The sequence below is a fragment of the Branchiostoma floridae genome, chromosome 1 (assembly GCF_000003815.2).
Source record: "Branchiostoma floridae strain S238N-H82 chromosome 1, Bfl_VNyyK, whole genome shotgun sequence".
Lineage (NCBI taxonomy): Eukaryota > Metazoa > Chordata > Leptocardii > Amphioxiformes > Branchiostomatidae > Branchiostoma > Branchiostoma floridae.
In genome coordinates this window covers 5164373-5177636 of record NC_049979.1, presented here as the reverse complement: position 1 = coordinate 5177636, position 13264 = coordinate 5164373, and the positions used below count along the sequence as shown (strand labels likewise).

The following is a 13264-nucleotide window of genomic DNA, read 5'->3' as shown; positions in this document are numbered from 1 at the left end:
TTGGAGTTGGGCCACATCACAGCAGGATTAGGAAAGGAAAGGGAGGCTGTGAAGTAATTTTGTGAAACCAGGTGGCTGTAAACTCGAAGAGGGAAAGCATGGCTAAGACTTGATGTATCGTGGCGCTGGGCCCTGTTGTCAGCTCCAAGGAAATGCACACCTTCTCAGGACAAATTGCATTACTCTGCATATTCATCAAGGCTTTTTATTCTCATCTCCTTTGAATCTCATGTTGGACTGGAGGATGTAAATTATGCTATGTTGACAGTATTTCGATGAGCAGATGTTTTAGCAACAATGCGATTCTTGTATAGGGTAGGCCTTTTGGCTGGTCTTGGTGTTTTCGTACTATTTGTGTTCGGATATTCACTCTTGAACACATCAGTGGCTGCCATTGCTCAAGATTCAGATTCAGTCAAAAGGAACAAATTAGGGTTACAACTTGATGCCAATGACCACAAGAAGCAGCAAGACAGTTCCAAAGGAGGCCGAGACCCCTCGCTCAACACTCAAGCACAAGGCATGTTTGAGGGAGGACGCCCGAGTGCCAGGTAGGCTATGCCTTTTATCCTGATCCTTGCTTATGGAACTGTTCAAGCTTAAGATGTTACCATGGATGCCAAAAAATTGAGTTAAACTTAAAGCAAACATATGGAGCATGTGAGTGTGAATGCAGCATAACGTCATAGACCTTCATCATTTCAAAACAATTGTCACAAACTTGCATGTGAATTCAGACCTCAAACTACCTGCAAAGTTGCATAGAAACTCTGGCATCGGACGTAAAAATTAATGAACTTGCTAAGTTTGTTTATAGCGAAAACAGGCTAGGTATTATAGCTACATTACATGGACCTAGCATACAAGTAATTTCCACACAAGTAGTCAAATTGGCTGGGACGTCATTTAGCATAATACCCTTTTCTCTGGCCTACGTGATAGGGCTTAGGTGTGACTTTTACGAGACGCATTCACTTAAGCCGCTAGATTAACTTGATACTAGAGAGCAGGTTATTATGTTATTAGTCGTTGGATGACCTTGTCCTAAAATGCACTCCACCAATCCATGAATAGTTGTAAAAGAAGGCAGTTTGTTCCGTAATGATAACTTTATCTTAATCCCTTTAGTAAAAATTTTCAAATGGATTTTAGACTATACTTGTCCATCAAAACAAGTCACAAATGGTCATAAAACCCTTATGATGCTGTAGTTAGTCCTAGAAATGTTCTCCATTTTCACAGTTTGTAATCTGCACATCAAAAGTCAATTTCCTAACCTGCGGTTTTCCACTTAACCTTGGTTTTCATGGCTTATCGTAAAGTGCACCCTCAGAAGAGAATGATACAAAGTGGTACCGGTAGTACCCTCTGTTATGTCCCTGTGGTTGCGTGTTAAGGCCTGGTTACTGTTAAAGCCTGGTGTAGGTTGTTAAGGGATAGCACCTTCCTAATCCAAGCCTGGTAGACTGTTGTTATCTGCCCTTTGAGGTGTCCAGCACGTTGTATTGTTGAAATCTTCTGCACTGTGAAGGCTGTGTAGCCCTTTGAAAGGTACACAATTATCATGATCAAGTCTCAGAGCATTGAATCGTGCATCACGTTCTGCTGGGCGGAGTCTACCCATGGCTTACCCTGGATGCCAGACAGGATCGGGTAGCTAGTGAGTTTCGTTCAGGGACGCAAGGCAGTCAGCCTGCCGATCTCACATTAGCGCTTGGGGACTTCAGGACATGTAGATAGAATTTACGTTTCATGACTTATGGTAGCTTTTATATAATTATAGGTTATGACGATAAAAGTGTTCTCACTTTCTGGCTGGTACTAATGTTGCTAATGCTTTGCATATCTAACACTAGTATAATATTTAGTGGTAACAGAAATTTGTCTGGATTGTCCTTGTAAATGCTAAATTAGTAACTATTGTTTAACAAAGTAACATGTATCAAGTCAGCTTTTCCTCACTTTGCTCAATCTTACTGCTACCAGCTTTGAATTATTTATATCATAAATGGTCAAAGTATCTATGTCAGTTAATCCCATAATCTAACAGATAAGGTTTTGGGAAATAGTACATGTAGCTAGGAATGGCGTTGGCTTGGTTGCAAAGGAATGAAGGTGCTGTTTTGCAGGCCGCCTGCTCTAACCTGCCCTGTGCCTATGAGTTACTGGTTCCCACCCGATGCATGCCCACTTCACCAACCTCTCTGTGGACTGTATGTCTGTAGGTCAGTACAAACCTTCCAGATTATCTCACTTCTATAACCTGCATCCTTGGTCAGCCATTCCAAGAAGCTTTTACACAGACAATATTGTTCAGCAATTTTTTTTTATTAAACAGAAATGTCGTTATGCTAACATACAAAGTATGGCAGATATTTCTGTTTTAGCATTACCGTACAACACAATAGTTAGCTCAAAACTAGTTGCCAAAGGTTTATGATGAATTTTATAAGAGGAAGTTTTGAAATGTAGGTAATTGACAGCAGGTATAGAAATACAAGCCTTGTGCAACATGTACTTGATTTAAATCCTTAAACCATCTGTCACACAGTGCTAGTACTAGAAAGTACATAAGCAGCAGTCATTTGGGTATGAGCATGTATGTATATGGTCATCACTGGACTTAAGCGGACTTAAGTTCTGCTTTGATAAGTCTCTTAATTTGGGTGATATGCTGCAAAGGTAGAATTTAATACATCTTTGGGACCATATTTGTGCACTACTACAGTAGGGGTGCTTATAATGAACTGGGTGATGTACAGTCAAACCTGTCTATAGCGGCCACTCAAGGGACTGGAGAAATGTGGCCACTATAGAGAAAATGTTGATCAATTGACCATGAGCAAGCTACACATGATTTCAGTTCCCACCAATCTTTCTCACCAAGTAACATTGTCTCGATCGGTAAATTCACCGTCAAAGACTTGCTCAAGGCATGCATACCTTCTGCTACCACCAAAATAACCCTGTCAGGAACTCTTAATCCTCGCAAACTACAATTTCAAACTCGGTGCAGCGTGACATAAGGCGATGGTTGCAATAGGCAGTGTTTCTGTATCAACGGGACCGGAAATCGTGTGGCCGGTCACTATGGCTAGGTGGCTGCTATGCAAAGGTGGCCGCTAATACAGGTTTAACTGTATTGCAAAATATTTCATCCACAACTGTGCCTGCCCAGTTGCTGCCTGCAGGTTGTCTGTTCTTTGTTGTCAGACTTAAACTAAAGGATAATTATGAAACAGTCTCAAACCCACCCAGAGAAATTAGCTCTGATAGAAAACAGCCAAAATCACCTTTCATATTCTTAAATTATTTTTCCAAGCTTACTAAACTAGATGTCCCAGAAAATAAGTCTTTTTTCAATATGATAAATATTATCATTGAGTAAAGCATTTGAGCCTCTATATCTGTGTCCTTTATGTACTGTCTAATACAAGATTCTGAACAATTTGAATTGTTTATTATTTTGTTGGGATGTTTCAGCTTCTAAAATATGTGCAAGTATTGATATGTTTGCATACCAAATATGAATATCCGTGTTGAATGACTTCATCAGTTGTTTACATGTTTCTGTTCCTTCATTTAAAATCAGTGTAAAGCACCAGCCTTGTCATGAAACTGAAACCCATAATGCAAGGGTTTCCAAGTGTTCTCTAATGTTTACAGTTCTTGGTTAAAGTCAGAACAGGTTTTCTGCACCAAAAGAATCTGCGCAGTGCGCACGATGAAAAGAATTGTTTCCTAAAATATGTCAGAAAATGTGCAGTACAAAATTCTGAGGCAGAAAAATGTGACCCTGTGATATTACTTTCCAGCTGTAACCTGAATTTTCCTTTGAAAAACGTCAGATTTCAGGTCCCTTAGAAATAGGTGACTTGGGAAAAGTTCAACTTGAAACCTGAACATTAGAAAATCACAGATTCAAACAAAAATTTCAGGAAACAGATATGAAATCATACATGGGGCCACATTTTTCTGATTAAGGTCATTGTATTTGTAGTGCATGTTTTTTGACATGTAATCAACTTTTTTCCCATGCAAATTTCTCCTGCGCACAAAACCCAACCCATTGAAGTTGTCACAAAGGCCTCATACTTTTTGTGGTTAACAAAGGTCTAATACCCTATCATTACTTCACACCAAGGACACTCCTGTAAATACTATAACAAGGGTAATGTATGTAGTGCCCCCAATGATCTGTAGGTTGTTGAAGCCATGTCTGCATACAATTGATATGGCACTTTGTAGTAGTCTCCAAGCAGACCCTATGGTGCCTTAGAGATGGTATTAAAGCTGGCCAAGGAGTATAGCCAGCACCAGGGCTGCCCATTTGATTCCCTTTGGCTGGTTATACAGGGTTTTCATTGTCGTCATACTAATTATAATTTGAATCCTCTGACGACCAGATTGGTGTGTAATTGAATTATGCAGTAGCATCTTCACCTGACGTAGGCTGTAATCCAATATGGTGAAGATGACGTCAAATGAAAAGCCTGAGTGTATACTCCTTGGCCAGCTTTGATCCTATCTCTAAGGCACCGTAGGGTCTGCTTGGAGACTAACTTTGTAGGGTTACCAGATGGATGGGGAAAGACACCACCTCTCCTTCTAAGTCAGTAATACACGTAACTGTCCACCGTTGACTGTTGTCAGAGCTATAGTTACCGGTGTACGAATTCACAGGACAAAAAAGCCAATGTGTCATAAGTGCACCTTCAGAAGAGAATGATACAAAGATTATGGAGTGCTCAGATTTGCTTGATTATGTACCAGTGACAAAAAGACATTCACACAGTCTGTATTGCCAGTAACATTGTTATCACTTCTTACTCCCTATAGCCCCAAGGCAAGCATGCACCTGGCAGTTGTTGCATGTGGGGACAGGACCAACGAAACGCTGGTGATGTTGAAGTCTGCATTGATATTTACATCCACAAAGTTGCACTGCCACATCTTTGCTGAGACTGACCTTCATTTCGGATTTAGACAACAAGTAAGTGTTTAGATATCAATCATCTTGTCAACAATAGAAGAACGATGATTTTATGCACACCACCAATGGTGACCTTTTTGGCGACGCCCCAGGGGCAAGCCAAATGGTATATTATTTTGATTACTGTCTTTTATGATGAAAGCCTCTCTAATAGAAAAGAATTGTCATGCAATATTCTAGCATGAAAGTAAGTGTAATTTGTAACAGTTTGATAAATAACATATTTGAGCGATGCTTTGAAATACTTACTAATGACAGGTTTTGGTCAGTTTTATACACCTCCCATACTGGATTATGGTTTATGCTTTTAAGTTCGGGTTTCAGGTGCAGCTGATAATATTGACATAATGTATTTTGGAGCATATATTTGTAGTATGTGTTTCCGAACATTCATAGCTTCCCTTATCAACTGCGCAAAAATGTTTGTTGTTCCCAGATTGACTCCTGGCCAGCCAGTATCCATGAGAAGCTGACCTACACCATCTACCCCATCATGTACCCACCTGGGGAGAACAGTCAGGAGTGGAAGAAGCTCTTCAGGCCGTGTGCCTCACAGAGACTGTTCCTGCCGGTACATCGGAGTGATAAGCATTAACTTACTGCTTTGTATCATTTGGTTCAAGTACTCTCATGTCCCTAATAAACGTACCGGGACGTTTATTTTTTTCAGCCTCACAATCCACCCGGTACGTTCTTATTTTGGACGGTACGTTTATTTTTTTTCTGAAAATTGGGGCTTTGCTTAGCCAGGACCCTCAAAGAATTGGATTTTGGGGGTTTTCTGCCCATATTTCCGCGGCATTTTTGCTCAAAATTCCCTATTTTTCGGGCGAAACGGCACGGATTTCCATGAGCGTGTACGTGTACGCGGTACTCTTTCGGTGATTTCGGTCGATCTCGCTATGACGCTACGAAGTAAATGTTGTTCTTGGGGGAAAATAAAACACCACACTGACGTTTTGAAATACAATTTTTACATAGATAACTTTTAGTTTTAATTTAGTAGTAGTTTATAGTCTCTGTTTACATCGTAAACCAACACCTTGCACAAGGAATTTCCCGCCGGTCTTGTGGTTCCATGCCCTTTCAGCAGCGAGGCGGAAGAGTGATTCGTTCACATAATAAATGCTGGACGTAAAAATAACAACTATAACTTCGTTTCCCTTGTGATATGAGTTTTGACGCCGCAAATTCTCCCAAACGACAGGAATTCGTCGGTAAAAACAGCAAGTTCATAATCATTTCTGAGCATCAAACCGCCACAACTTTCCTTTGTAGATGCATGTGCCATTATGCCGAGATGGTGACGTCGAAATAAAACTTTCTCTACGTAGGCTTATTTCTTTGACAAAAATCAACATTAGTCTAGTTTTCACATAACTAACTTTCATTTAATAGATTTTTATCGTTTTTATACCGTAATCACTGTATTTTATGCTACACATCAGAAATCTTGTTGCGATATTTTACCTTGGTAAAAGTGGAGTCGTCCACTGACCCCTAGTGACCTTGTTTATCAACAGCTGCGACGCCATGTTGGAGAAAAACGCAAAGACGGAGATTTCCATTTTTGGCCCGCGGAATACGAAAATTGGGACAGCTTACATGCATTTCAAGAACCTAAAACATCAGATACATGAACGGACGGTCTATTTGTAAAAATTGCCCATATAGCCTTCCAGTCTGCACAGAAATGACGATGTAGAGAAGGGTAGACGTGCAAAGAGTCTGAGATGAGAAAAAAAACGCCACGTGAATTCAACAACACTTTGCATAAAATCACATAATTTTGTATAATGTTTCCTTCATTCAATGTCTCCTTCATAAAGAGTCCAAGTTGAACCGACATTTTGCTGATGTAGTACAGAAAAAAAAGTGATCCCCTCGTGGATAATTTACTATTTAGCGCAGCGTAACGCGGACGGCCACACGCCCGTGACGGCAGTGTTGGTATAGCGGCCGGACTGAAAATCGTCTGGCCGCGACCGCATTTGACAGGTGACCGCTATTGGACTATTTCTTAATGCTTAGGTCAACGGGAAAAATCCAAGGGACCGACGAAAACTGACCGCATGGCCAGTTACGTGGCCCCTATACTCAGGTGTAAAGGCAGGTTTCACTGCGAATTTCAACTTACCTTTTATTAAAAAATCGAGAAAACATCATGATTCGAATAAGTTATGTATAGTTCTTCAGCTCTTTATTTATAGAACTAACTGATGTGGTTCTTAGGCATAAATGACTAAAAAGACCTACCTGCTTATCATCTCCTTTTCTTTGGACAGAAGTAGCATGGTCACAGTTAAATACATGTCAATTTGGTAATTTTCCGGGGGGTATGTTTATTCCGGGGGGTACGTTTATTAGATATTGACGATTTGTCCGGGGGGTTTGTTTATTCCGGAGGGTATGTTTATTAGGGACATGAGAGTAGGGCGATGCCACTCTCCAAGCAGAGGTTAGAGGAGCCTAACCTCTGCTTCGAGAGTAGGGTGACGCCTTTGCAAATTTGCTGTCCAACTCTACCTAACCAAAAAAGCATCATGCTTGAAACCCGCTTTACCTTTTTTACATTTCGTACACTCCGTATGTCTGAATTGGTAACTGGGTTCAATATCTTTATCTCTACAAAGTTTGTAATCTAAGTAATCGAAAGTTGAACGAATTGCATGTGTCTTTATGTCAGAATGGACCAATGTCAGGATGGTTTAGATATGGAGAATAAAAAAAAAGGTGGAATACTAGCAGTTGTTATTTAGGCTTGCTTGATACTTAATTCCCACACAGACCAAAACAAATAATCCTGTAGCCAGCTTGAGGTGTAGAGACGCAATGTTATAGACCTGTTGCAGACTCAAATTTATACATATGCTTCCTGTATCCCATATAGGAGCTCCTGACAGATGTGGATTCACTCTTGTATGTGGATACCGACATCCTGTTCTTGTCACCAATGGAAAACCTTTGGAACTTCTTCTCTGCAATGAACAGTACCCAGCTAGCAGCCTTGGCTCCGGAGCATGAAGTGAAATCGATTGGCTGGTACAATCGCTTTGCCAGACATCCCTACTATGGGGAAACCGGGCTGAACTCTGGGATCATGCTCATGAACCTGACGAGGCTTCGGGCCTTTCATTTCCAAGACAAAATCATTCCATATTATAAAGAATACAAGCTGAAGCTGACGTGGGGAGACCAGGATCTCTTGAACATTCTCTTCCACTACTACCCAGGTAGGGAGACCTTATGCAGTGTATTGTTTTCTTTGTTTAAAGGCACCCAGAGCGATTTTTTTTCGTTTTTTCAAATTCAATTTTAAAGTCATTTTTACACACGGTATGGCTAAATATTACTATTAGTATCTCGTTGCACATCGACCTTCATTGAGCAAAGATAAGATGTCGTTGGGTGATGAGATCTTATTGAAAATCTGGGTGCTGCCCGCTCAGTTGGGGTAGCCATTATTTCAAAATTTTGGAACGCACGCGAACATGACCAAATGAGTTCCGAATGCTTCGAGGGATATCATCACTTGTTCAAATCAGGTTTCGATTTGCAAACGGGCGAATCAGATTCAATTCTCTCTGTGACCTCACGCGTTACTGACGGGAAAACGTTAGTGGCTCGATCCTGTGCTGAATTGTTGAGGGACCCAATAAGTCAAAGGGTCTGTTTGCAGCATGTTTTGAGCGTCCTTTTAAATTTCCATTGTGTAACACTTTGCTGTGACTCCCCTGCATGTACAGAGCGGCTGTTGGTGTTCCCCTGTGAGTGGAACTACAGACCAGACCACTGCATGTACATGCAGAACTGCAAGTCAGCCGAAACACACGGGGTCAGAATGGTGCACGGCTGCCGGCGAGTCTTCTTCAACGAGAAGCAGCCAGCGTTCAAGGCTATATATGAAGCAATTGAACAGGTAACTCGTTTATTTAGCTCAGTCATGTTTGATAGGTGTGCTGTTTTTACCTAACAGAGCTGTCGTGTAGTAGCCTGGGTACCATCCAGGTAGTAGTTCGCTTCTGCTACCCATCTGGAGACCTGCACATTCAAACTGTTTGGTGGTAATGTCTGTTAATGAGCAAAGTAAGGAATGGGTTCTAGACCGCTCGTTTGATGACAACATGGTTTTCGGGTGTTGGAACGCCTATTGGAGCGAGCGCTTTAGCCCATTCGTAATTTGCTTGTGTGTAGGGACCAATCAGCTCCCTTGGACGATTCCAGATGTTAAAGTGGTCAGGGTTCCCAGAACAGCAGAGTATAGTATTGCAGTTTTCATTGCTCTTTTAAGTCATTTCCAAAGAAATCATTGATTCAGAAGTGAATTCAGAAAATGCATTTTGTTCCTTTGCTTTTCATATACATGTATTCCTGATTTCATTTATTATGTGACGTGTGAGAAGTGACGTTGTCTAAGTATGCCACTTTTTTCTGTTTCAGTACAAGCTTGACACGGACATTTCCTTGCTACTTGAAGGTATGAAGGCAAAGATGGAGGAACCTGATACCAAAGCTTCTCGGTGTGGACAGGTGGCCAACATGTTCCTCAAGCAGGTAGAATCCAGTGTACGCAAAGCATCAGGAGAAACCGCACCGTGATGATGACTCTTATCATTTCTGGCCCAGTATAAGCAATTCTTATCCCGAGACCCACAGGATCAGTAGTTTATGATTAGAAGAGAAAAATTTAGATGAGATATACATACATGTTTTATCATCTTTTATCATCTTTTAAGACAATAATTTTCCGTGTGTTCCAGTGAGAACATGTGGAAAAAACAAGTCTGGTATTATACACAATGCACTCTGTGACCAAAGTTAAAAATTCTTCATAGCAAAAGTGCAACATTTCTGTATGAGCATGTTCCTACTGGTAGCTCATTGATGCTGCAAGCCCTCAACAGCATGCAGCTCCTAAGTAAAAGAAAGGGTCACCAAGTAGCTTCTGCCATCTGTGAATGTGTTAATGTTATGTTTATCGTACCATTCCTGCCTGCTACCTTCTCCCACCTATTGTACAGGCCCACTGGTGCTGCAGGGATTTTCTAGTACTACTCGCTATGCACAAAGGTTACTATGCATGCCACCAGGCTTCAAGCAGCACAGAATCAAAATGTTGGCATTAACTCGGCAAAATTTATTTCACAAGAAACTATGTATTCCTTTCAGGGTTGTAGCCAGCCGTCCCCTTGATTTTGAATCCTATCATTCCTAGGGGGTAAGAGGGCATGCTACCCTAGAAAATTTTGCAATTTAGACCCCCTGAAACGCTATTTCCTGCATTTTGAGGAGTGAATTTTGCTGGTAGACTAAGCTGTTCAATGGCATATGTTTGGTTGAAAAATTACAAAAGGGAGACAGTTTTATTATATGTAACGTTACATGTACATCGATTTCTGTCCGTCACAGAGGACGGAATGGGCAAATTTTTTTTCCGTACCCACCTACAAAATTCCATCAAAGGACAGAAGGACGGGTGCTGGCTGGCTACACCCCTGAAATTTCCTGTTTGGGCCCAGGTGCCAGGGACTCTGTGTGTTTTGTCTTTAGGCTTCCATTCTAGGGTTGTAAATTTTTCAACATGATCTTTATGGCTTCTTCGCAATATGGCATACCACCTTAGCCAACTTTGCACACAAATTCAGAGTCAAAGTTGGCCCATCCCCGGCCATTCAAAAGTTTTCACAGATAGTTATATCCAGGTTCAGGTCCAGACCTGGAACTGATCCTCTGGACCTGGACCTGGACCTGGACCTGAATTTTCTGTACTGGTAAACACCCCTAGTCTATAGGCTTCCATTTTATCATTGTAAATTGCTCAACATTCATGATCTTTATGGCTTGTTGGCAAAATGGCACATCATGTTAGCCAACTTTGCATATTCAGAGTCAAAGTTGGCACATACTTATTGGTAATCGTTAACAAATATGCCATTTATTACAGTGAGCTTTTCCTGACAGATGCATTCATTTCAATCCTCTAAAGATTCTTGGACTATTCAATTATGTGTGTTTATAGGTAAGGCAAGGTCAGCTGAACCAAAACCATGTGATGTGAAAATTCTGGTGATGAAATTGTGTTGTTGTTGTTGTCTCTCTAACTGCTACAGTTTGTCGGTATATGGTCACATGTGCTTTAAATTCAGTCATGCTGACCTAAAAGACTCTAGAAAGGAAACAGTGAAAAGGGCAGAGGGTTTATCAAAATGTCACCACAACGTCATTGCAACTTTGTTTGTCGCAAAATAAGCTCCTTCTTCATTTTTAGTTGAACCCATTCATTCCAACGTGTCAAAATTGCATATCAAACTTTTTGATATGAATACCCACCATGAAGTTTATGTCCCCTGTCACACCATCTTTTTCCTTCTATTCTCACATTAGATGATAAGAACAATTATGCCCATTGATTCCAAATGATACCGAAGATATAAGGACATCAGAGTGATAAACTTTTGTACATGTATGTCTGTTGCAATTAAGTAATGTTCTGTGAAAAAAGCTGTCAATGTTGTTTATAATTCCTCTACTCCAGATTGTATTGATGAATTGCTGTTTTATAATTATGAAATAGTGGTCTTTAAATGTATATATTTGCTATGTGGTATGAATACTATCCAAATACTTTATTGCTTAGCTATATCTATTTATTACCAATAGTTAGTAGTCTTAACTGTGAATTCTTTCAATGGTTCTATAGTAATGGTAACTAATGCCAGTAGAGTAAGATTAAGTGGAGAGTACAATGACAAGGATTCTAAATGCTAATGGTATCACATACCGGTATATATTCTTATGAAGATGCTACTGAAACCAAATCAACAATGGAGGAGGTGTAGTCCTTCACAACTCAGATAAAGAAGTCCAACTAGAGACTTCCACACTGAATGAGCAAAAGATACAATGTAACTACGTCAGTTTGTTGCACAGCTTGCACACTCAATGTGCATGTTCTTGTAGGCAATTTTAGCTATATTTAATGGAGTAGTATGATTTATAACTGTACTTAGTCTATATGAATTATGATATGCTAAAGATGAAATTTGATATGTTGGGAGTTGTGGCTCCTAACCATACCTATATTACAATATTTGGTAAGGATTCCAATATTTTTCCTGATGTGCTGTGTACACGTATATGAATTCTGCCAAAGTTTATATTAATGATTATAGGAAAGATATACTGTATTGTTGTATCAGGTGGCAGTTTTGCCACAGTGCTTACGATACCCACCCATTCACTGCTCTGTGTTGCACCAGGGGTATTGAAACGATGCAGTTGCTGCTTTCCACCAAAATAATGTGAAGATTAGTGGGTGGGGCAAAGTGTACTTTCTAGGGGCACTTTCTTAAGGTGGTATCTCACTGCACTTGGAGCACCAGTGTGGCACTGCATGGTTTGTTCACTGTGGCACTGTTGTGTTATTTTTGTTATAATTTGTTATAATTTAGATATTGGATAATATGTAAAAGTATGACTTAGAAGGCAACAAAGTACACAAAACCTAAGAAAATTTGTTCTTTATCTCTGAAATTCGTTGAGTAATCTTTCGAACCCCGCAGTGCCACACCTGTGTCCTAAGTGCAGTGAGATACAACCCCTAGGGGCCAAAAAAGTACATGTATTGCCTATGGTGTGTGGTGATGTTACATGAAGTAATGGCTTGCCTTGATGTTACAGCAAGACGGAATTGAGTAGCAAATGTCACATTGGAAAATGGACCAATTTTTAGTGCAGCACATTCCACATCTTTAAATGCAATAAACATCTTCAGATGCGACTGAATACAAGCTTTGTGTACATTCATTTCCTGCCTCTTATCTCATTGTCACTCAGAAAGAAAGTACAGAATTTTACAAAGTTTAAAATAGGATATTAAATTTAGTCACACCTGATGCCGTTTTTCCCAATTTTTGCTTATCTGTCATAGGGAGCGTCTGACAGAGTTGATAAAGTACAATTGAACTGTGTCCTTCAAAAATCAACATGTTTCAACTTGACCAAGGAATTTGACCTCCTTCAGCTAACCTATTTCAATGGTTTTGTAAGGTTACTAGTACTTAGCATAACGTGGAGATCAAAACAAACTACGTTCCTTCAATCTAAACTGTATATTCAACTTTTATTAGTATTCTATTGAATTGTAAAGAGTTGTAACGTACTTTGGATTGGGTGAATACGCTTGTATGATTGGTTTGTATTTACTTGTGTGCATTCTAGCCTGTGCCCACCCAAAGCCGCCTTTACCTGTCCTTAGCGGCGAGAAATGTT

At 40.2% G+C, this 13264-nt stretch overlaps 1 protein-coding gene across 2 annotated transcripts; it reads left to right on the top strand.

The window, feature by feature from the left end:
- The first annotated feature begins 36 nt into the window (after positions 1–36).
- Positions 37–12783, top strand: LOC118424347 (glucoside xylosyltransferase 2-like). 2 transcript variants are annotated; one of them, XM_035832899.1, is made up of 7 exons: positions 49–551; positions 2130–2225; positions 4840–4993; positions 5430–5564; positions 7884–8226; positions 8740–8912; positions 9434–12783. In XM_035832899.1, the coding sequence occupies exons 1-7, from the start codon at positions 298–300 to the stop codon at positions 9590–9592; spliced, it is 1314 nt and encodes a 437-aa protein (XP_035688792.1). In that variant the 5' UTR covers positions 49–297; the 3' UTR covers positions 9593–12783. The 2 variants fall into 2 exon arrangements, with proteins under 2 accessions (XP_035688800.1, XP_035688792.1); XM_035832907.1 differs by lacking the exon at positions 2130–2225 and having other exon boundaries at positions 37–551; positions 9434–9600.
- The last annotated feature ends 481 nt before the right edge of the window (positions 12784–13264 follow it).

What these genes read in the sequence shown, in the direction of transcription:
- LOC118424347 (XM_035832899.1), top strand. Translation starts at nt 298, where the DNA reads ATGCGATTCTTGTATAGGGTAGGCCTTTTGGCTGGTCTTGGTGTTTTC. An exon ending in TGTGGACTGTATGTCTGTAG is followed by an intron (nt 2,226 to 4,839) that starts GTCAGTACAAAC and finishes TACTCCCTATAG; the next exon opens with CCCCAAGGCAAGCATGCACC. An exon ending in ATTTCGGATTTAGACAACAA is followed by an intron (nt 4,994 to 5,429) that starts GTAAGTGTTTAG and finishes TGTTGTTCCCAG; the next exon opens with ATTGACTCCTGGCCAGCCAG.